Source organism: Vidua macroura, chromosome 5 (assembly GCF_024509145.1).
Source record: "Vidua macroura isolate BioBank_ID:100142 chromosome 5, ASM2450914v1, whole genome shotgun sequence".
NCBI classification, from domain to species: Eukaryota; Metazoa; Chordata; class Aves; order Passeriformes; family Viduidae; genus Vidua; species Vidua macroura.
This window is the reverse complement of record NC_071575.1, coordinates 1,007,210-1,031,835: the sequence shown is the minus strand read 5'-3', so window position 1 is coordinate 1,031,835 and position 24,626 is coordinate 1,007,210. Positions and strand designations below refer to the sequence as shown.

The 24,626-nt window shown below is 40.9% G+C and overlaps 1 protein-coding gene across 5 annotated transcripts in view; it reads left to right on the top strand.

The window, feature by feature from the left end:
• EPS8 (epidermal growth factor receptor pathway substrate 8) overlaps positions 1-24,626 on the top strand; it is a 125,553-nt gene that overhangs the window by 87,361 nt on the left and 13,566 nt on the right. For 3 of the 5 annotated variants that reach the window (XM_053978219.1, XM_053978221.1, XM_053978220.1), the window contains exons 8-18: positions 1,653-1,735; positions 3,713-3,849; positions 5,894-5,967; positions 7,018-7,144; positions 7,501-7,589; positions 9,822-9,896; positions 10,493-10,641; positions 12,628-12,811; positions 16,977-17,110; positions 20,385-20,496; positions 21,364-21,507. In XM_053978219.1, coding sequence (XP_053834194.1) covers positions 1,653-1,735; positions 3,713-3,849; positions 5,894-5,967; positions 7,018-7,144; positions 7,501-7,589; positions 9,822-9,896; positions 10,493-10,641; positions 12,628-12,811; positions 16,977-17,110; positions 20,385-20,496; positions 21,364-21,507 — 1,308 coding nt within the window. Of the gene's footprint in view, positions 1-1,652; positions 1,736-3,712; positions 3,850-5,893; positions 5,968-7,017; positions 7,145-7,500; positions 7,590-9,821; positions 9,897-10,492; positions 10,642-12,627; positions 12,812-16,976; positions 17,111-20,384; positions 20,497-21,363; positions 21,508-22,320; positions 22,357-24,626 lie in introns of all 5 variants that reach the window. The other 2 variants (XM_053978223.1, XM_053978222.1) reach the window with 2 other exon arrangements.

Below are 24,626 nucleotides of genomic sequence, written 5' to 3'. Positions count from 1 at the left end.
TTCAAGTGGAAATTATTTTTTTAATGTATTCTGCAACACTTCTTTATTTCTGAGGTCATAAACTTTAATTCTGTTAGTTATTCTCCGTAATTCCAGTTCATAATTTCATGGGGATTTCTTAATTCCTTTGTAGTAGTTTGTATTATTGTCTTGAAACAACAGGCTGTTAATCACACTGTGCAGCAGTTTTGGAATTAGCATGGTGAGAATGGAGTGAGGATGATTAGTGATTGTGTGATTTGTTGCACAGAATTTGCTGCTTTAAAGGAGAGAGGGATGCTGTCAGAAGTTCAGGGGGTATTGTGTTAAATATTGCAGGGATCCCCCTTGAGCTGTGTTTGCACCCAGTTTCTCAATGTGTGGAGTTGGTCTCTTCATTTTTGCAGTTGTTCCTCTGTGTAGATATAAAAGTGTAAAGTACACAAGCATGACTTGGAAGTCCAGTATCTCCCTTAGTTCTGAAGTGCTGTTTGATTCTGTGGCCATACCCTGGGGTTCTTTCCTTCCCCGTGAAACTTTTCTGGTTTTGAAAGTTTAGGTCTTTCTCTGTTGGCTTTTCCCTGCTTTTTTTTTTTCGAATTTACAAGCAACTTCAGGAGCCTCTGCAATAAAAATAGTTAAAATCAATACTATTTGGGGCATTCTGACATTTTATAAACAACAAAAAAAAATTAAATAGTAAATACCAAGAGTGTTGGATTAATGGACTTCTGGGTTTAAGTTCCCCTGGTCCCCTAAAGGTTTTTTCTATTAATTCTGTAACCCTAAAGTTTCCTAACTATTCTGTAGTGCAATCCATTATAGCCTGAAACGTCCTGTAATCCCCTTGAATCCTAAATTCAACAATGTCTTCTGGTCCTAGCAGAAGTCACAAATTCCTCCCAGAAAGGTACACACTTCTGCATGGTGAGGGTACTAGGAAAGACATGGTGCTTGCAGAGTGAGCAGACACTGACAGATTTGGGCGTTGACAGCCTTTGTAGGAAATTAATTTGTCAGCTGAAGACATGTAACAGAGCATTCTAAATCCTGTGAGAAGCCGTGACCTATTTAATGCAAGGTCTATTAAAATAATGCTTTAGACGTGCATCAAAATTTCACTTGTGGGGCCACGGGTGGAGGCAGACTGCAGTTGTGGAGTAGCAGGAACTACAGATTAGGGAATCTTCTGAAAAATTCATCTTCTGCCACACCAAAGAGAAATTGGAGGCTGTCATTATTTCTGAAAGGAAATTGAATCATGACAAGTTACTTTCTTAATGCTTATGCTGCTGCCATCTATAGTAGTTTTGCTGCTTCTGTATTTAGTAGGTTTTCTTTTTATAGTCTGAGACAAACAAAACACTTGAGACAACCAAAAATTACGTATGCAGGGGAAAAAAGTAGCTTATGCAATAGTGGTTGACTTGAGATAATGACAGCTGTTCAAATTTGGTGTCTGGATTACTTACTTGTGTGATGATCATGGACAAAAATACCAACTCCCAGATCTTACTCTGTTCTTTTTTTGGTTTATGCGTAAAATAATATTTCTGAGTGCTTTTAAATAAATGGGATTTGATCAGGTATTCTCTGCCTAAAGGTGAGATATTTATTTCAAAGATCTGGACACAGTAGGTGATTCCTGATGTTTGCTGCTCCTGTCTCCTTAGGCTACCCTTATTCATGAAGATATTGAAAGTGCAATCAGTGACAGCAAAAGTGGGAAACAAAAGAAGAGGCTTGAGACACTGAGGTAAAAATCCACCTCCTTGGCAGTGCATGGGATCATCAGATAGCCTGACAGCACTCAGAAGCTCTCCAGGTCTGCCTGCTTTCTTTTGGGGTGGCTTGAGCTTTTTTCCTTCTAGCTAATAACATACTTCCAAAGCCATGTGTATTAAAGCCATATCTTGCTTTAATAATTTTCTCATGTTCTGTCAATTTGTAGTGTCAGTCTTACCTTTCCCAGTTCCACCTTAGTGATGGGAAAGGCTGAGATCAATTCCACTTGCCAGAGAATGGCATTGCATGTCTCAGTTCTGCATACGGGTCACGTAGTTCAGAATTTAAATCAAAACCAGAAATTCCCCATAACGCCAGGTAAATAATATTATGCTAAAAGGTTTTGGGATCTGAAGATGTTAAATGAAACAGCAGCTGAAGACTGAATAATCTTCCTGCCTGCCTGTTTAATGATGCTGAAGACTTCTTGTTTCCCTGGTAGCAAAATCTTCTCTGCCAGTTGGAAAATGTGAGGGAAAGAATCTGTTGGGTTCAGAGAAGATTAATACAGAAATGAGAGGTAGCAAAGAGAGGCATAAAAGCAAGGGCACAAATATATCAGATATTGAATGGTGATGGTAGTAACCTGTTAGAAATTCAGTGTGTAACTGATGCTGATAGTATCTCTCAATAATAATTGTGCTCAGGTAGAGAACTCTCTGCTGGACAAAAATTAAAATCATAGTTTTGGATACCTGTTAAATTCTGATGTGCAACTTACAAAGATTTCTTAGAGCAAGGGGCACTCCTAGAAAAACAAGAGAGAACCTGAACCGTGTCCAACTCTATTTGCAGGTTTAAAATTCAATGAATAGACCTTAGCATTTGTGGGACTGTTGCAAACCAGGCATAAGCTCTAAGAGGCAATCCAGAGGGACTCAAACACACTGGACGTGCTGGGAAACTAATGAGAATTAATTGGGAAAATAATGTAGGTCAATACATCTGTTGGGACAAATAATCTGAGACATCAATCTCGAGGGCTGTGAGGCCCAGAGGTCAAACGTGGGTGGCAGCTGGGTGCTGGCTGCTCCTTGCTGGCTCATGTGCCTGCTGGCTTTGGGGCACAGGGAGGGACCCTCCTGCCTCTCTGGGGCTCTGATGAGTGAAGGGGGACTGCAGGCAGGAAAGGCAAAGGAAATGTTGTTGTTGTTGTTGTCATTCACTGTTCAAAGACCAAACAACATTTGATGTTTTGTGGTCTTGCCGTTGAATGCTGTGAATGAGATGGGTTTATAAAAGGTGAATTTAAGGTGAAGATCTGGTTTTTAAATAGAGCTCTGGGGAAGGAGTGGGGGGATATATATGACAGGAGCTACTGTGATTTCTTTTTTTTTGTCTGTTGGTATCAACAGACTGCAGAATGAATTCAAAGGCCTCTTTCCTTACAGCATTTAAAACTACTCTAAGAACTGGAAAATTGCAGGTGGGAATACTGATATGTTTGTATTGAGAGAGGGTGAACAGGGCCCTGTTAGAAAACAAATCAGCCAGTGAACTTGGATTTGTTGGTAAGGTTTTAAGCAAAGGTGGTTGACAGCTGGCCAGATTTAGGGGACCTGATACTTGATTGGTGATGGCTGAGAGGTAGTTTCAAACCTTCCAATTTTCTCTCATACAAAAGACAAGTCCCACCCTTACAACTGCATGTGCTGGTAAAAATGCCACCTAATAAACCCGAGGCACTGAATGCATGTGTGTAAACTGGCAGGTCTCCTCATGTTCCTTGGCACTGCCTGGGGATTTCCCAGGTGACAAAGATTTGCTAGCTCCCTGGAGGAGTGTGTTTCCTGCTGTGCTAAACACATTTGCACATCAGGCTCTGGAGCGCTGCTTGCTTGGCGAGCCCACGGCGTGGGCTCCTCCTTTCCTCTGACCAAGCACTGGGGAGCAGAACGTTTGTTTTTTCCTTCCAGCGTCACTCGTGGGCTTTCTCCTGTCCTTCTAGAATGATCTCCAAAGCGGACAGTGCCATCCCCCCACCCCCACGGGCCCCTGCCCCCGTGCCCCCGGGGACCATCACGCAGGTGGACGTGCGGAGCCGCGTGGCAGCGTGGTCGGCGTGGGCCTCGGAGCAGGGCGACTGTGAGTATTCCCGGGGCACCCAGGAGCGGGTTGCTGCGGCCCTTGGGAGCAGCAGAAGGAATTTGGGAAGGCCACGCTCACGATGGCAGCGGGTGCAGGAGGGGCTGCGCAAGTTCTGCCCTCGCTGCGAGCAGATTTTCCCGGTGGAGTTTTGTGGCAGGCACATTCCTCTCTCTCTCTCTCAGCATTTTTCATAGAGGAGCACAGAGAGAAGAAAGAGAAAACAATTTCTGTTTCTGCTCCTTGTTTTTCCCATGTGGAATGTGTTTGGAGAATTTTACCTGGGGTCATTGCTTGCTTGGATTCTGGTGAGGATTGTCAATCCAGCCCACCTGTGGCTGCACTCTCAGAGAGGGGCACGAGCTGGGAGTTAGATATGGGAGTTAGAACAAGTAGGTTTGTAGTTTTAGTATCTTCTTTTTATATAGTATATTAATGTATCATAGCATAGTTATAATAAAGAAATCATTCAGCCTCCTGAACTGGAGCCAGACATCAGCATTTCTTCCCTCTGGGCTCACCTGCATTTTACACTAGAGTTTGAAATGCCCCGAGGCACTGCTGCCTGATGCGGGGACAAAGATCTCTCTGTCATAACCTGACTTGTCATTTCCTTGCATTTACCCATTTTCTGCGTTCCTGTTCAGAGCTGCTTTTGCTTGTGCTGGGTGTGGGCTCCAGATTTTGATCTGGGCTTTCTTGTGAAGGTGGTACCAGTAACACAGTAATCTAATGATGCTCTCCCCAGTAGTAGGGCCAGATATTTCGGACAATTAAAAAGTATAATCATGGATAAAAGGCGACTTGAGATCATCATTATTTATTTATATTATATTTATCTTTATAATGGCTGTTTTGGCTAATTAGTTTGTTGGTTTTATTTTTTTTTAAAGCCTTAACTAGGAAATGCTGTAACTTTAATGTTCCTTAATGGGATGGATTTTTCTGTTTGATGGTTGTTTAAAAACATTTTGATGAGATTTGTTTAAAAATGGAAGTTCTTTAGAAAGAATAAGGTTCTTTCTATAAAACAGACTGAAAAGCTTAAGATGAAGCCACTTTTAGTTTGCTTGGGTTCTTTTAATATCAGATATTAAGACTGTGCCGTTAAAAAACCTTGGATTCCTTTTAATTTTTGTTTTATTAAATGATATCTATATCACTTAACAAAGTACACAACTGTGCAAAGAAAACAACTACAAATATGTAAGGAAATCCGAAATGTTAAGAATTATTCAATCTATGTATCTACAGTATTACATATGTTTTGAGTAAGCATATGTTTTGTTTGCTTGTTCTTCTGCTTGAGTTCTCACGTTAGAAAAGTTTCATTAGTTTGGTGTCTTGTCAGTCCAGTTGTGGGTGTGAGTTCCTGCAGTTCCTTTTATTTCACTCAGGTGGATCTTTTCTAAAATGTGTTTACTGAAATCCCACCTGCTCACAAATGCAGTGCAGTACTTGGTGTGGGTTAAAAATGCAAAATTTATAATTCCTCAAAAAATTCACCCTTGTTATTTTCAAAAAGAGTCACTGACTCTGAGCGTTGTTATTTGGAAATGTCAGTTCTATCACATCATTCTCTCTTTCTGTGCTTCCAGACTTGGGGTCCCTTTTTGCTAATAACTTTTTACATGAGAATTGTCTTCAGAGCCACTGCACTCTTTCTTGCTTGCTTCTACTGGAGTAGCTTTCAGCATATTTTGCAAAATGGGATGATTCCTAATTGTGTTGTATTTATAAGCTGCCACTTTGAGTTGAATTTTTTCTTTTTAAATTTAAAGCCTGGTACCATACTTCTGCAGTTAACTTCATTTGTGCAGTTAAGTAGGTACAGAAGCTTGCTTTGTGAGCCTGGACAGGATCAGGCATTAAGGTACAAGATTTTCATCTTTGTGTGGAGTCCTTGCAAAGGGAATGGCAGAGTTTTGTCCATCTTTCTCTTAGAGTAGTGTACTTCAAAGCATAAACGGTATAGAAATGATTATATACTAATATATTAATCCCACATTTATGCCTATCTTATCCTCTTCTTCACTGTTTGCAGATGAAAAGCACAGACAATACCACGAGCAGGAAGAAACAGCAGAGATGATAGCAGCCAGGATTGACAGAGATGTTGTAAGTGACAAGTGATGCTGCTTCATGTCTGTGAAACTTTGCAGCTCTCCTTTGTGGGAAGACTTTTCTCCACGTGGGATATTCAGTTCTGGAGAAAAGCTTGCCGAGCAGCCTCTGCTTGTTGTGGTAGATCTAAAATGAACAGGTGGCAGTTTCTTTCCTTTATATTCTTTTTTATAAAGGAAGAAAAACACACTGAATGTTGATGACAAGTTTTCTGCTGTGAAGAGCTGGAAACATAAATTATAATTTTTTAAGTAGACTGAGTTCAGCAAACTATGTAAGGATAAAAAATTCCATCAATTTAGCAAGACTTGGATATGTGTAATACCTGGAAAATAAGCATGGTCATTTCTGAAGACAGGTGGACCCTTTTTATTTACAACTTAAAGCATTCCTGCATATAAGCAACAATATTGGGCATGTTCTATGGCGTATGCTAGATCAAATATTGCCCCATCTGTCATTTGTAACTTTCTGTTTCTCCACTCTGCTGGGGCCCTCAGCAACATCAGAGGGTCTTGGGAAAAGCATGTTGGGACCTGCTGGATTGGTGTCTTTGTGTTTTCCCCTGGGGTACATTCATTCTTCTCCAGTTACTCTGAAATCAATTCTTCAAAGAGCACTTCTCCACAAACAGCTGAATTTGTAGAGAGCTTCACCAAATCACTCAATACTCAGTACTAAAGGAGATTGTGAAGTTATGGTCTTTATGAAAATGCTGTCCATTCAAATAATTACAATTTTCTTCGTGTGCTCTCAGCAGGAATGTAACATGGAAATAAATTGTGTAATTGCAATCTGAGCTGAACTATCTTGTTACACATAATTTAAAAACTTCCAACGGGCCTACATTTTTAAAAAATTGAAATTTAAAACATTTTACAGGTATGTAAATTTAAAACCACAAGGAATCTAAATATGGAATATTCCAGCATGGACTTTGTTCCAAGGAAGCTATTGGTGTCTGGGAGTCTGGACATTTCAATTTCTGGAGTATTTCTGCTATAGATTCTGTAGAGAATCAGTTACTTTTCTTTTCTCTCACAGCAAATTCTGAACCATATTTTGGATGACATAGAATATTTTGTTACCAAACTGCAAAAAGCTGCTGAAGCATTTGCTGAACTTTCAAAGAGGAAGAAAACTAAAAAAAGTAAAAAGAAAGGACCTGGAGGTAAGAGTTCGTACTGCACGTAGTTCTGTTTCTCTCAGGACCATTGGAGGAGCTAGGAAATGTCTTTTTGTGTGGTTTTTCTTAATCAGTGTAGCAATTTCCTCTCAATTTGAGCACAAAAGTTCCTATGCAGTATATGCTTAGAGGGAAACCTATGAAAGCCATTTGCTTGAAGTCAGTGGGGATTGACTAATTAGAGATGTGACCACAGAATTTGCTCCTGCCTTGGTTCTGTATTCACACAATTCTGTAAGATGGTAAATTTATTATGTATTTTGTTGTTTACTGTATCTGGAATACTTAAGGAAACTATATGCATATAAATGAGTGTATAAAAATGTCATTTTGTTCACCAGAGGGTGTTCTTACGCTCCGTGCAAAGCCACCACCTCCAGATGAATTTGTTGACTGCTTCCAAAAATTCAAGCATGGCTTCAATCTCCTGGTAAGTGATAGCAGCTAGTGGGTCTGAGATGGGGCCAGACCAGGGCTGGCCACCTCTGGCCTTGGGATGCTGCTACTCAGGTTCTCTACACAATGACTAGATGAGCATATTTGGTGTTCAGCATCATTGTGTTTCTTCCTTTCCTGGTTCTTTAAAGCCTTTTACTTGGGAAATTTGATTTTGAGTCATGAAAGGCTCCCTAGGAAGGGCTCACAGCTCTGTTGTGCCTTTGCCAGCATCACCAGCTGTGGCCTTAATTTGATTTTATTCAGCCATGCCCATCAGACTCGCTGTGCTTGTTGCCATCATTCCCCAGGACCTTCTGGCCTCAGAACGTTCCATCCAACAAATTGCTGTCTCTTTATAGGTTCTCAATAAGCAGAGATGATGATTCAAGAGCCTTCTGCTGGCATCTCCAAGTGGGAGTCTCCTATTCAAGGGAGGCAGCACGTGGGACACGCTCAAAGCCTTTGCTGTCAGACACTGACTGTCCCTGCACACGGCTGGGGAGGCTGTGCCAGTGGGGAAAACTGCTCTTGAATTCACTGAGGCAAATCAGCTTCTTTCATCCTCCTGGGGAATGAATTCTGATTGCAGGGCTGTAGGAAATACTGAGACATGTTAAAGATATCATTAAAAAAAAAAAAAAAAAAAAAGGCTATATCAGTGTTGTGGTTCTGACCTTAAGGGATTGCTGTTTTGAGGGAGGATGAGTATCTTGAACATGCTCGTCCTTCTCAGTAAAAGATGCAATGTCCAGGGTTTTTTCCATTATTTTTTCTACATTCTGCATTTAAATTAGTTTTTTACTCAAGAACAAGCTGTGCATCTTTGAATCTTTCTCTTCTGTGCAGGAGAAGTCACAGCTCTTGTTTTGATGCTCAGCAGCATCTGGGACTCGGTTCTGGTGTCGCTTTTGAGGAGTTGTGCTGTGACAATGCTGGAACAATGCTTTACTTCAGCATCTTTGCAGGAACAACAAAAGCCTGAAATTTGTGTCTTAGGTCAGGCAAGGAGAACTGTATAAAATGAAGAATCTGGTTTAAAAAAGAAAAGGGGTAGCTAGAAGAATAAAATCTTCAACTAGAATGGAAATTGCTTTAAAACCTCATGCTGGAAGCTTCTAGAAATGCCTACCATCTGTCAAAGAGCTTCAGATAGACTGGGACTGGCTTGTTATGGCTGAGGAGCAATTATAGGAAGTTATTAGAAGCAAAAACACATCCTCCTCCTTGCTTCATTTGAGGGACAGTTGGATGTAAACGCAGAACAAGGGTAGCCAAAAGCAGTTTGAGGAGCAGATGGCAAGATGCAATAGAAACTACTACAACTCTTTAAAGCACAATTGGGCTTCTTATTTCTGGAGCCCACAAAGCCAATGGCTGATCTGTAGATAAAAGAAATTCTCCAAGTTCTATCAGTGAATTTTAATGGTTTGGGAGTTTTAGAATTTTTTTTTTTTTTAATGGTGATGTTTTGTCATAGGTTGGATTTGATGATCTCGGAGGTTTTTCATAGAAATATCTTGTTATAACAGACAAAGTGGATTGATGAAGTTCACTATTGACAGATGTGATAGTCATGGACTGGCAAGGAAAAATCTCATATATAAAACAAATCAGAACAAAATGTTCATGTAATAGAGATTCCTGGGAGACAGACATTTGTGTTCAGTGTGATCAACCAAGCAAATGGTAAAAGCCATCAGGGAAAAGAAGACAACAGAACATTGTCAAAGAGCATCAATATGCCATTTTGTTACCTGGCCTGATGTTTTTGGCAGTGTAGCAAAACTGAAGAAGGTCCAGGGTGGACAAGAATGCTTGCAGGAATTACTTCAGCTTGGGAAAAAACAGATTCAGGAATAATGTAGTAAGTCTGTAAATGGTTACGAGCACTGGTAGAAAAAGTGAGTTGAGAAGGACAATTTAGTTTTATTTGGGGAGTTTGCAGAATACCAATGAAAGTAAAAAGGTGTCAGATTTCCAAAGGAGATGCTTCTTCACAAAGCATGTCATTTGGCTCTGGAACTTCCTGTTCTGCACAAGGAGTGCTGAAATATGCATGGACCCAGGAGCAATGGGATGGACGAGCACTTGCACTTAGTGGGTGTGGCAGGCCAAGCACTGGGCTTGGGAGGACCTGAGCAGGGATGGCCATTCTTAAGTGAAGTATTTATTGTCTTAACAGTCAAATGTTTCTTAAAATGTCCCATTTGTTTGATTCCTTCAGGCCAAGTTGAAGTTCCATATCCAAAATCCTAGTGCAGCTGATCTGGTTCATTTTCTCTTTACCCCATTACATATGGTAAGGTTTTATAGTTTTCTAAGTGTTTACCTTCAGAACTCTCGTATTTATATGCTCTGTAACCTTTTCAATGATAACAAGATTGAAATGTTGTGTCCCTGGACAATAAGTAACGAGAAATGTTTGTATCTCAGGATGAGATTTTCTTTAGAAAATCATTTATATCCCTTTCTGCATATTTTCCCTTCTACTAAATCTTTTGTTTTAAATCATCTTTAGCCTCACATTACACTTTGCCATTACAATTTTTAACTAGCAATAAAAAATTGAGGTTCCCTACATAATGCAGGAGGAGAGTTGGAACCTTATTTAATGGAAGTACGCGTGGCTTTGATCAGTAAAGCAAAAATAACATTGCCCAGAATGAACAAAAATGGTTGGTGACCAGAACAGTTCTCCAGCAATAAGTAGTTTAGTTAATTTGTGTGACATCAAGACACACAGTTAGATTCTCAGAGGGGTTTTTACTTCTTGGGGTTGTTCTTTTGAGTAATGACTGTTTCCTAGCAGCGCTGTAGGCAAGATAAATTCACAGTCACTTCCTTGCTGCCAACGTGTTTGTGTGCTCCTGGCGTTGTTTTACCCCTTGGATTTAGGTGGTACAGACGACAGGAGGTCCAGAGCTTGCCAGCACAGTGCTCAGCCCCCTGCTGACAAAGGACACCATAGACTTCCTGCGGTACACCGTCACCAGCGAGGAGGGGCAGCTCTGGCTGTCCCTGGGCGATTCATGGACCAAAGCCAGGTGAGGAAGGATTCTTCAGCTTTTAGAGAACGTCCTCTGAAATCGAGTTTATCGACGTGGTCTTATCCAGCCCCTGATAAATTCAGTGTTCCTTTGTTAGGATGTGGACTCTTGAGAACTGTTCTTTGAACGTTTTGGAAAGGAACTCCTTCAGTGGGATTTGGGATCTCAAAGAGAGACAAAATTCATAGAGAATTTTTTTTTTTTTTTTTGTCAGTGATATCCAGAACCTTTTGACATAATCTTCTGGAGTATCTTTTTCTGAACTGTCCCTTGCATGTTTCCAGTTGTTTTTCACCATTATTTTTCCAGCCCATCTATCTGGACTTCATTAAAAAACAATTTGAAGATGCAGTAAAGAGTGACAAAATTTTAAATAATAGCTCAAATGTCTGTTTTCAATTTCCAATAATTATTTAAAGTTAAAAAATTGCAATGTCTTTACTTTTTTAAAAGCATCATAATACTGAAAAAGTGTTTATAATTATAAAAATGTGTTTATTGACTCAACTGTGCCACATGTGCATACCTTATACATTGCATTTAATGGATTCACTGTTATGATTTATCTTAGCTGAAAGTTAACTTCTTTATGCATTTGTTGGGTTCAAGATAACTCTGTAGTTTGAAATTCAGTGAGTTGAACATGCAAAAGGAAAATCTTAAATTAACAAAGTGCATTTTGACTCTATAATCTGTGGTAGATAAGTACATTTGATGATGATGAAGTAGGCAATCACTTGGGCTGGAAATGCAGCATGCTTTTTGTGTTTTTTCATCTTGCTCTTGAATTTCAGATTGGAACACAAATGTCTGCCAGATGGATTTTGTTTTTATTAGTTATTTTATTAATTATTTGCTTGATTGAAAGCTGTAGAGCATAAGGAAGGCTGCATGGAAGGAGTGGAAATGGCCTCACAGCATTGGAGCCCCATGCAGGGAAAATGGATCACTGGGCAAAACAACGGGCTCCTTGTCTTGGGAACTACTCCATTTGTCTAGTCCATCCTGAAAAAAGGGAAAGGGAAAGAGAAATGGCTGGTGCTGGGTAGTGAAGGATGAAGCACTTAAAATGTAGTCGGCTGATCTGTGCAGATTAGAATTGATGGTGAGATTGATGTCAGTATCCAGAGGTAGCCTGGGGTGGGATGCAGCAGGAGAGGGGAATGATAAAACCAGGGATTACTGACCAGGACCAGGCTTAACAGGCTTGGAATTGCTGACTGCTCATGTGACTGGCAGCATTTGTCCCCTGATTTTGGGCAGTGTCAGCAAGGAGCCTGTTAAAAGACTGTGATGTGCATTCCTGTTTCTGCTTCCACTGTGAAGACACAGCAGTTTATATTGTGGGACAGAGTGTTATGTGTGGTGCAAAGGCAGAGCAGGACAGCATTCATTTAGCATTCTCAGCAGAGAGTGCTAGTGGAACTCTGAAAAGTAGTGCAGTGTTTTATAAAGATCAATCTGGACCATTAAACAGCAAATGTGTTGATAATCCTTGTGTCCTGGAGCATGTAGAGTTGGGTGGGGGTTATGTCTGTAAAGCTGTTGTTGGTTTTTTTGGTTTTACTGTAGCTAGGCTCCCTAGGTTTCCATGCTTTCAGGTGTTCTTACAAAGCTGGCTGTTTCTCTGGAGCCTTCTGTTGGTGCTTTCACACAAATAGAGCATTGCAACATTTTTCCCCACATCTCACCATTAAAACAAGTCCTAGATTTGTTTTGATTGATTCTTCCACTACCCATCCTTTGCTGTAAGGCAGAAGTTTGTTGTGTTTTAGCCCTGTCGTGTCCTTACAGAAGCAGCAAACTCCTTCTGCCGGGCACTGCAGGGAGGATAGTTGGGGTAAATGAGCGTGCTCTGCTGATTCTCCCTGTTCTAGCCTGGTTCTGCCTGTTCTGAAGCATTTCAGCTTCTATAACTGGACCCTTATTGAACCAGCATTCGTGTGGCCCTCGACACAGATTTCTGACTTGCCTTTCCCACAGAGCTGAATGGCCAAAAGAGCATTTTATCCCCCCGTACGTCCCCCGTTTCCGGAATGGTTGGGAGCCTCCTTTGCTGAACTTCATGGGAGCCCCAAAGGAGCAGGAGCTCAACCATTTGGCCGAGTCTGTGGCAAACGTGGCAGAGCAACAGCGGAAGCAAGAGATGAAAAGACTGTCCAGTGAGGTGAGTTACTGCAGAAGTGTGCTGTTAATTAGCTAATTAACACCAACCCCTTCCTTCCTAAGGGCAAGGGGCGTTCCTGGAGTGAGCACCTGCTCTGTCACTGGAAGCTCCTCACGCTCACAGGCAGTTATAGGAAACCAAACACCTGCTCAGGCACCAAAAATGCAATGAGGATAATAAAAGGGTTTTTTTTGCCTACTGCTCTCCTTGAACCTGGGCACTTCCCTGCCCCAGCTGGGAGGACAACCCAAGCTCCTGAGGCTCAGTTTGGTCGAGCTCTGCTATCAGGTCCCATTGATTTTTGAGCATAAATACTTGGGGCAGCATTTGAACCAAAGTGCTGTCAATCACAGGCACACGATCTAAAAGAAAGGAACCCCCCCTTTTTGGTGGAATTTTGGGCTTAAACTGCTTCCTCATAAACGTGGGATTTATTATTCCTTTCATTAATCTATTGATACTTTCACTGTATTGCTTATAAATATTCAGAGCTGCTCTCAGGGCAATACCATGTCAGGTAGATTAGGCCTACTTCAAAAAAAACCCTGCTGATTAGGAAAATGATTGTAGGGAACATTTTCCAAAACTTTTCTCAAAAGGAATGCCACAAATGTAGCAAATTTTAGGTTATTCTCTTTAAAGAGTGGAAATATTCATGGCTAAAGCCTTTAGAGATAACCAGGGTGCATTTTCTGACCAACTTGACAGCCAGCCCCTTGTTTCTCAACCAAGATTCTACCCCTTTTTTCAATAGAATTTATCAGAAAATGAGCTTTGATTTTTGTGAAAATTTTAAGAATACATGTGGATTTTGTTGCTTTTCAATTAACAAAAAGAGGGTATTGCCTTTTTAAACGTTGAAAAATTTCCCTTTTGGAAGGTTTTGTCTTTTGCTGGGAGGACACAAGATTTAATTTCTAGTTTATTTTTCTATACTGGTTTGAGTTTAAACCTAATGTTAGCTAATCCAGTGTACTCTTAGCAGCTGTGAGATGGAAGTACACCTAAGAATTTCCTAGGTTCACTTAAGAGTCTTTTCTATCTTGGGGAATTATTATTGGCTGTTATGGGATGTTGTCTTCTTGCAGATCAATTCTCTAATTTGAGAGAGCAAAATCTCCCCAACAAAAACTTCCCAGTCACATTAAAACTTTATTTGCATGAAAATCTCCATTAGTAAAAAAAAAAAAAAGGTCTACTCAGCTATAGAGACAAAAAAATAAATTGGTAAAAACTCTGCCAAGCAAAGGGGGGTTAACATGATTCTTTTTTGATTACTTAAAGCACTGTTTGGCTTTATGCCTACCAAGATGCACAAGAATGAATGTGACAAGAAGTAAATATTGCCAGTGATTCATTTTGAGAAGAAAAGCCTTTAGTGAGGTTAATGGGCACAGTAAGGTGAAATGCAGCTTTTGCCATTGCTATTGCCCCCCCTTCCCTCGTGACCTCCCAAAAAACATCAAACATTGTCTCATTTTTTACTACTGATCTACATTTCCATGTGGTTTTTGATTATATTATGTTCCTTCTAAATAATAATAACAGCAACAACAACAGACAACAGTATTGAAACTTTCCTAATAGTATTTTTAAAAAAATCATTAATTTTTCTCTTCTGATCATTCTAAGAACTTCATGTTATTTATTTATATAATAACCTAAAACAAACCTGAAGGGGGAGAATATATTGAGGTGTTTCAATTACTTGTGTTTCAGGGAGTTGATTTCACTTCAGTCTTTTTCGTGCACTGGTAGTTGTATATGCCAACTTAACCTCTTTGTCTAAACCTTCAAAAGACACATAGAACAACCAAAAAAAAAAATAAATATATATATATATATATATATATATCCCAGTTCATTGAAGCAGTTTGTGTGCCTGGTTCCTGGGATGTCAGGCATTGGTTTCATGACTGTCCCTGATTCCCAGAAGGTTCTGGGCAAATGATTTCACCTTGGTACCTTGGCTCCCTGTGCCCAGGCCTGCCCAGCACATCCCTGGGGGAAAGGCACTGAGCTGCCTAATAGCTGTGAAATGCTGCAGGGGCTCAGCTGGAAAAAGCTGCCTGAGAGCAAAACGCTGTTTTGTCTGCAGCAAAAGCACCGCCCTGGAGTGGGTGAGACCAGGAAAATTATTCTTTCATAAGTCGGTTGTAGCAGCTTGTTCAGTGAGGAGTGCTGTGTAAATCAGATGAGAATGGAAATGTTCATCTCTTGCTGCTGATTGGCCTGGTGTGTCAGTGTGGAATTCGTCTCCCCAGAGCCAAGGCTGCCTGTGCAGAGCTGTGCTGGGAGAGGAGAGAGGGTGCATGGCCCTCTTCTCCCTGCTGGGCAGGGCTCTGGTGTCAGGAAAAGTGTTTTGGAGGTTCCCACCCCTAAAAACTCCTTTTTTCTGTCCATTCCTGCATTCCTGACTCTTAAGATCCAGCCACACATGCAGCTCCTAGCAGCTCAGCAATGAGGACTTCAAATGGTGGTGAAGCAACCAGAGAGTGTCCAGTGAGGCCAAAGTGATGCAAATAATTTCTGTGTGAAGCAAAATGAATTCCTGCCTCATGGGTGTCTTTTGATGTAAGGCATAAGCCAGGTGACACTGGAGATTTTTTTCCAAAGACATCTAGAAATAGTGCTTTAAAGATTATTTTTGTTGTATGGGCAGTTCTGTGGGGTTTTATTTATTTTATTAATTGCTTTTCATAAACCCTCAGTCCCCTAAGCAAGGGTCTCTGGGTGCTACGACACCTGGGGCAGAGATTAGGTGAGTAACTTTTCTGTAGCCACATTAACAGAACTAAAATAGGACAATAAAAATAATTAGCCAAAAGCAAAAACAAAGCAGGAGAAAACTAAAAAAACCCACAACAACCCAGGTTTAAAGATCTGGCAAATTCTGGTGAATCTCAGCCAGTCTAACTTGTGCAGATGGATGGTATAAGGTAGGGATATAAAATTAGCTATTTCAATATCATAATACCCACAAGTGAACTGTTAAGCTTGGTCTTGCTTTTGGAAATGGTGATTAAGATAGTTTTTACCTAGAAAGGGAGTATCGATGCTGAATTTAAGATTTTTTTTTTCAGTTAAAAAAAAAAAATTTCTTAAACCCTTGAATGTTCTTACACATGTGCTTGTGATAAAGTATGATTATTTTCCCTAATTAAAATCCATAATTATACCACCTATTCTTTTTGCATTTCTTCATAGCCATATTCAGTGGGGGTGTGACATGAATGATCCCTTGCACTAGAGTGATAATTTTCCTTCCTTCCTTACACACACTTACTGCTGGCTGGCCTAGAGGTTTTTTGGCTTGAAGTGTACATCCAGAACAGAAGCTCAGAGCAGTTTCTCTGTGCAGGCTACTTTCAAGCAGTTCAGCCATTGTTTGTAAGTTGTGCTGCTGTGGTGATATCTGAGAGATGACACAGCCCTTGCCCCAGAGATCTGTTTTCCCACAGAGCATCCCCTGCAATATTAATGCAGTGGGATGGCTCGGGGTAGAAATTCTTTTATTCTCACCCCTTTGATCTCCGCATCCACGTACTTGAAATGCAGGAGTTATTAACTTTTCATGGCAGAACCGTGGGCACCTGAGGATGGGGGAATGCTGACAGGGCCCCTGGGGGGGCTGATGGAGCACAGGGGAGGATGGTGTTGGCGTTCAGGAGCACACAGAATCACGGGATGTGATTCTGTGCAGGTGCTTTTATTGCAGAGCTCTGGGAATCAGGGGTGCAGACCCAGATCTGACTCCCACATGGCTCTCGAGCTGAACGTATTTTATATTCTATCGTTACAGAACTTGCATATTAATTATTAAACTTATATTGTTCTGTTGTATACATTGACCTTATTCAAGCATGGGTTTCTCGTGATCTTTCTCAAGCCCCTGACCATAATCTGATGATTATTCTTACGATTAAGCAGTAATTATATTTAATTACTAAACAGTCATCGCATCTAACAATTCTATCATTTATCATACACTGGTTACGCAGGTGCAGCTCTAGCAAGTACAAGGCCAATACTTTCCCAGGGTATTTTCCCAGGGCCTGCCAAGCCTAACTGTCCTTCTAAGTCCCCAGATGCCCGTGCTTTTAGAGCCCTTTTACTGTGGGTGGCACTAACGCAGCGGTGGCTTTGTTCCCTTTTTGTCTTGCAGCCTCCCGGCGTTCCCGACTACCCCCCGGCGGATGGGTATGCATTCGGTAACACGGTGTACAAGAGAGGGCCTCTGCTGGACCAGGGGGCAGCTGTGGCTGCCTTTAAGCAAACTGTTAGCCGACATGTAGATAGGTAACCCTGCCCCGCCAGCGGCCGTGCTGCTGTGGAAAACTGTCCCCACTTCTTGCTCCTGGGGTGCCGGGGTCTGTGCCTGCCTCCGCTTGTGTCACTGTGTCTGCTGGGGAAGTGGTTCTGTTTAGCACTGGGTATTCTGCTTTTCCTTTAAGGTGTGTCATTAGCACTCTTTTAGTAGAACCTCTATGAAATATCCTGTTTACCTGTCATGTTAAATTGCTGCTTTTGTCAAGAATGATGCAGTGGAGTTCCAACCCAAATTGCAAGCACAGAGCCCACCCACTTCGGGTCAGATTTTAGTTCTGATTTGTTTCATGTTTAAATACACTCTTTGCTCTTTTCAGAATTACAAAGAATGACACGTCTGCTCTGAGGTTCACCTGTCCTTGTTTTGGCTGATTGTTTGATTTTCTTAGCTGCTCACTTAGAGCTCCATCATCTCCTGCTTTTTGTTTTCTGGGCTGGTGTATAAATACCCACTTTCAGAGCAGTGACACCTTGTCTCTTCCATCCTCTTTTCAAATGTTACAGAAAATACTCTGAAATGACTGCATAGAAAACAGTGTCTTTTTGCACATCCTCTTTCACCCCCTTCATTTTATCCTAAAAGTGAATAACTTGACAAGATGATATGCAGTGATCCTTGGCCTTGTCTCTGGGGAGAATTTATACCAGCACAAAGTGTGGAAGCAGATCAGTAAAGAAGCACTGGAATTGCTCTCCTGTACCAAACCATATTCCATAGATACTGTATGAAAAGTATTTTGTCTTATGAGCCTTGGAAGATATTTAAACTAAATTTTGGGGATCAACTTTCTGGTTAAAGCATCCTCAATATGACTCTTTTGGTGAAAACCCTTTAAGAATCCCTAGTTTTGAGCCATGTGCTAAAAGATCCTGTTTTTAGTCTGCATGCAGGCCAATTCCCATGTGGTGTGCAGGTTGAAGACAATTAGTTTCTCTGAACTTTGGATTTATTCTTCATGGCAACAGCAGCAGAGTAGTTATCTCTTAATTGTTTTCTCAAACTTGATTGCCTGTTGCATTCTTGTCTCGGGACCATTTGTTTTGAAATCTAGATGATCTGCACTCTAAATTCCTTTCCCTTACCTGTGATGTGGTAAGACCTGTTTTGTCCTTCCAGAATAAGAATATTCCATGCAAAGGTTTTTGCCTCCAGTTTTCGAGAAAGAGCCTTACTGCATTGAGCTGTTGATGGTATCAGTGCCTGGAACAGAAAGAGTTATCCAAGCCTCCTTTGTGGCAGCAAAGAGAAATGGGTGTTTCTAGGAGGCAGTTCATGAAAGGTGAAATTAGTCTTTGGAAAGCTGTGGAATGAGACCTGCTGTAGTGGTGCCTGCTTCTCACCACTGATGTGAGACATGCCTCCCTCGGGTGATGCAAATAACGTGTCAGTTTTAGACTTTCAGTGGATATTGGGTATTTCAGGGACTCCAATGCCACAAGAGCACTGAATAATTTTCAGCAAGTTTTGTGCTGTTTCAAAGCAGCAGCTTTTTGCTGTGTAGTTTGGCTTTCCCTGTTCATTTGAAGAAAAGCTCTCTGAAAGTCTGTGCAACCCTCAAGGCTCTCGAGCAGGGTTCAGTGAAGAGCTGAGGCCTGAAATTATGGTGTGTGTGCTAGGCAGCAAGAAACACAGTGTGGGATGGATGGAGGGAAGTGATCAGAATATTTGTGCCCAGAGTAAACTGGCTCATCAGGCTGGGCTTGAAGAATTAGGGTCTCTTCAGAAGCATCCATCCATTGTCTGGCCCATGTTCTGGGCATGTTGCTAAGCTGAGTAAACCTTAAATGTAGACATTTTTAAAATTTCTTCCCGAGTTACATTTTTGAAGTAATCAGGATAATTAGGTGTGGAGAAAATAGGAAGACACAATTATTGACATGATTTTGGAAAGGCTGCCTAAAAGCGAAAGTACTGTCAGAGCTACATTAGTCACATCTCTGAGATAGTTAGAAAGAAAATCAAAATTATATTAATTTTAGGAAAAGTTGGTATTACTCACACATTGTTCAGCCTCCTAACAGCTATTCTGATAGCTGGGGGTCATTTTCACGCTCTCCTTAAATACTGCGAGTTTTTTTCTCTTTCTTTCAAAATAATCTTTCAATCTAAGTATGATTTTCCTTGGTTCTGCTCTTCAAGTCAAGGGAGACAGTTCTCCACAGCCATGCAGTAGCCAGGTAGCTGCTGGATTGCTCAGGCACACCTGGAACCCAGAGTTACACAGCAGCAGCAGCAGCAGCCACCTGTGTTCATATCCCCAGGCTGTGACCTTGCACCCAGCATTTCAAGCCATGAATTGCTTCATGTTTTAATTAGCTGTTTGGATTTTATTTATTATTTTATTTATTTATCTATCTATCTGTTCATGTGGGGTTTTTTCTGTTTGTTTTGTTTCTTTACTGTCCAGTATGGGTTTATGTTGTTGGGTATAATTCACAGCAAGTGTATAAAGTTAATGGACTGTGCAAGTGTATAAAGTTACTGGGGGGGGTCTCTGTGGGCTGGGGAATTCTCAGTTGAAAAGTGTTATGTCAAAGAAAGCAGCAGCTCCATAAGCAAAGGCATTGTGGGCAGATCTTTCCTCATGGAAACAGAGAGATACAGAGCTTGCAATGAGTCCTGTGTGGAACTGGCAAGAAGTTATCTCTCATTCTTAATTGATAAAGTAACTTGAGTTGTTAAAGTTGATGGCATCCTATGGTCAATTAAGAAAACTGATCTACAATATGTGAACATTTTCTAGAGTTTAACTCCATTAGTATTGATGGCAACAATTTATTAATCTATTATGTATTTGAAGCAATCTGTGATGAACACTAGAAATACAATTTCATACAAAGCCTAAGCTATCAATTATATCCTAAGTATAGTCATTTGTTTATATGGCAAATGACTGTTTAACCTTCTGTTGGAAAACAAACTAAATACAGAGTACATGTTTATTTTGAAACAATAGCACCTGCTAATCTAGGTTGTTATCATATATCTTGCAAGCAGCGAGCTGATAAAGATTAGCAGTTCTTGAGGTCTGTGTATTTCAGCCACCTCTTTATTTTGTTTTATTTGTACTTTTTTTGGCACTTAAATCAGTGTGTTATGAATAGGTAGTTCTACAGCAGCATCTCATTATGGTTGAGAGGTTTTTGTTTTAAGAAATGTTTTGCAGGTTATTTGAAGAGGGCATTTTGTGTTTTTAGTTGCTTGACTGTCTCACTGAACAAGAGTCTGATCTTTGCTTTGCAGAAATTATGAAGCACACAATAAAGCACAGAGCAAGAAATACGCCAAATGCAAGTACGAATTCGTGGCAAGAAACAACAGTGAGCTTTCTGTCATGAAAGAAGAGATTGTGGAGGTAATTTTGTTTGCAAAGACAACACACAAATTTCTGGTGCTGCTCAAAGCTGAGGGTACCTTTCCTGTGGACAGTGTGGCTTTCCTTCATGTTTGCTTCAATGTGTTTGACTTGTCTGCCTCAGTGTGGAAAGTTCAGTTAATTTGTTTTGCATTGATTTTGCTGACTTAGGAAGGGTGCTGTAGAGATCCGTGCTCAAAATACATTTGTGTGTTCCTTCCACCTTCTCCAGGGTTGCTTTAAATATGAAATAGTGTTTAAATAACTATCTGTGTACACATAGGATAGAGAAGGACTGTTCTTTCCAAGAGGATGTGGCACCATAAAAGTGAGATACCTTTGGAAGGGAGGGAGCAACAAAGACAGAAAATGCTGTGTGAGAAAGTGAGGCAGGCAGTCAGACTTCTGACTGCTCCAGGCCATCCTGCTCCCATTCCCTGTTTACTAAGGAGTGTTGTGTCTCCAAATTTGTGCTCCCCCAGAGCTGCCTTTACTTAGGTTATTATTACTTATTTATTCCTTTTGTCAACAGCCTGTGGGCTGTAGAGATGGCAGCATCTCTGTGCAAGTGTTTGGGTTTTGTTGCACTGTCTGATCCAGCACGTTCCTGAGTTTTACAGAACTCCATCACACACTTAGATATTCTTTCTTGAGAGCCCCATTTTGAAAAGTGCAGTGGAACCATGCAGAGTTAGTGATGGTGGGAATCAGGGAAGATGCAGGAGTTTCTCAGGGACTCATCTGTGCAAGATCTGTTGGCAGACGCAGAACCTGGCAAAGCCGTGGTTTTATTTTGAAATGAGTCACAGCCAAAGTACTGGAGGAAAGTCGGAAAAGATATGTAATTAATTTGCCAAATTATTTCAGATTCTGGATGACAGAAAGCAGTGGTGGAAGGTTCAGAACAAAAGTGGCAGCACAGGCTTTGTGCCAAACAACATTTTGGACCCTCTGAGGAACGCAGAAGGCGGTCAGGGATGGCCAGAGCCTGCCTACACCCGCACCATCCAGGTACTGTCCATCCTGGGAGCAAAACCTCCTCTGGAACTGTCAGTGTGTGCACAAAAAATTCACATTTCTTGTAGAGGCTGAAGGTGACTTGAGGAGTCTTTGCTTCTTTTAGCCAGGGTCGGGATTAAATGCACGAGAGGGTGTTTCTTGTTGGGACTCAGATGTTTGTTAGTTCTTATCCATGTCACAGTCTCACAAACCCTGAGTTCTGCAGCCCTTCACTCCAACAAACTAAAAATGGAGCCCTGTCTCTCTCTCTAAAGGCCTTTTAGGGATAAACTGTCCAATTAAGAAATGACACCTCAATTATTTTCACTCTTAACCCAATAACCAGCCACCCGTGCCCACAATGGGGACTTTTTTATCCAATTGCACAAAACCACCCAAACCCATGGGGAAGGAGGAGAAGAAGAAGGAGCAGCCTCCACCCTAAAACCTCCACCTTGCTTTCTATCTATTCCTGCATTCCAAACCCTTCAACTCTGAGTTTGCCACCCTGTGCTATCACACACTTCTATCCAAACTCCACCCCCACAATCCCAGTTCTGCCATTCCATTTTGGAAGCTTCTCCAGGGCCTCAGGTCAGTGCAGAGTTCTCCTGGGGGTCAGTGCCTGGCAGCACAGGAAGTTCAGCAACCAGGGTTCCAGCAGTGATGTCTGTATTTCACAGAGAATCCAGCTGATAGAGATACTGCGAAAATGTTTTACCTCTGTTTATTTTTACCTGCTTATTTGCTTAGAGGTGGTGACTTCAGTCCTAGTGGATGTATGTGCATTTATTTTAATTGCAAATATCCTTTGTGAATTGATAGCTGTTGATGCCAAAGAAGGAGTTTGAATTATTTAAGGTAGGGTCATCTTTGTTTTTCCTAGAAGAGTGAACTCTAGCTTTTCCTTTTATTTTCTGTCTTTGTGTGTCTCTATCCCAGTCTTGAATTTAATTATTGTAATTTCGGCGTCATAAAAAGGAGGTATATTTGCTTTTGAATTCACAAAGCAGGTATTTTTCAATTACTGTGCCTGCGCATCAATAGCACTCTATTATCCTGACCTCATTTTAGTTTTCTGTCTTTCATGTAGTGGTGTGGAACTAATATTTTTGCTGTTGTTATTTCTTTTATATGTTGAACAGAATTAGAAATAATTTTAAAAAATTCTTACATCAGCACAATTATCCACCCAAGTAAGGATATATAGGATAATGTTGTAATATATCTTTTTAGACAAAATTTAAGGGGGTTAGAGGCTGCTAAAAGAAGTTGTTCTATTTTCTAAAACCTCTTTATTTCCTCTTTTTTTTTCCTAATGATCTTGAAAGTTTAGGCAAACAAGTTTCAATTAAGCAGAAATCCCAGGCCTGCCTCTAAATCAGACTTTTAAACCAAACTTCTGTTGAATATTAAGTTTAATAATTTAATGTAATCTAATATTCATTCGTTGTGTCTGCACCTCCCAGCTGATGACTGGGAAATGCCACAATGTTTTGCAAAATAATGTAGTAGACCTGCCTTGATCTTGGTGGGCTTGACTCAGACCATTTCTGAGCTTTCCTGCCCCAGAGTGTTTGCCTGCAGCATCCTGGCTCATTCTGCACTGATTGTGGATTTGCCTGTCTGTGAAGTGAAGCATGCATCTAGAGTGCTTTTCAAACCCTGATTTAAAGATCTGGCTTGGTTTTTTTTTCCTTCCTGTGCATGTTATTTTGTGTGTTTGGAGTTTGCCACCAAGTCCTGAGCAGACTGAGTACAGTTTTGAGTAGAGGTTCTCACATTATTCTTCTGTAATGCACTGCAGGGCTTGAAGTTCTCTGTTTGAAGTAATGACAAGACATGGCATAAAATAAAATAATCATTTCCACAGAGTATTCTCCATGGACCTATGAAAATTAGGGCCAGGGAACACTGTTTAAGATAAGTTTGTTACTTTGCCCTCTGACAGGTTATTCTGCAGCTTGATCATATTCAAATGTGAGCTTGAAACACTGTGAAATTATTTATGAATATAATGAATTGCACAGGATAAATGAAGTCTTTACCAAGACATGTCAGTAAAGCTGTTTTAACTTTGGGTGATTGTTATATTTTTAGCACTCCTGAGCATTCTCATTTGTGTGTTTGCCTGTGAGGGACACGTGGTTCATTTGGGAAGTGTTTGCATAGCTCCATCTCTTTTCACAACAGCACTATGAGGCATTGCTGCTGCTCCAGAGAGAACTGAGGCCTTGGAGGGCTGAATGCCTTGCCCAAAGTCAGACAGGAGAACTCATGGGTAGAGCAGGAAATCAAAGTGGTTCCTATCAGCACTTTTGCCAGACCTGAACAGGAGCAGTGCCTGGTGCTGTGCAGCTTTTGCTGCTCTCCCAAGTCATCTGCAGCGTTCAGAAAACTGCTTTCCCAGTGGCCTGGCTGCTGTGGCCAGCTGCAGATGAGTGTTATGAGCAAGGGCAGTGTCTTCCTTTACAGACTAATCACCTTCGGTGCTCTGCTCACCAAAGGGTCTTTACAGGTTATTGGGAAGAATGAAGGATTCTGTTGAAAGAGGATTTTTTTCACTTGGTTGTGCTACAGACACCCCTTCTCTGAGAGATGGATACCTGTTATCACAGTTATTCTAAGAGCTGCAAAGTTTTGGGTTTTTTTTGCTCTCACTCTGTTCCCCTGCCTAGTGACCTCTAAGGCACGCATTACTTTAAATCCTGATTTTTCACTCAATTGCTTTCAGGATCCAGGTCCCAAAAAGTCATTTGAGAGCACTGAGGTGACACTTGCAGGACATTGCCAGCAATACCCCAGTTATTTAATTATCCTTGTGAGTCAGAGGCTGTAACTGTGTTTGTCTTCTGGTCAGCTGAACTAGTTCCAGGAAACAGTATTTTTGCTTGTCTGGTACTCTTGTACTTTCAGGAGAGCATTTTGCCGAATTCTTCTATTTTCTACTATTGTTAATTATTATTTATCAGAGTTTTCTGGGGTGTTGGTCATTTAATGTGTTCATTTTATTGTGAGCCAGCACTGGTATTTCACTATCCTATTATATATGAACATAAAGGATTTCCCAAGCACTCTGATTTCTTATTTTGTAAAAGTATTGCTGGTGAACCTGTGAAATAATTCATGAT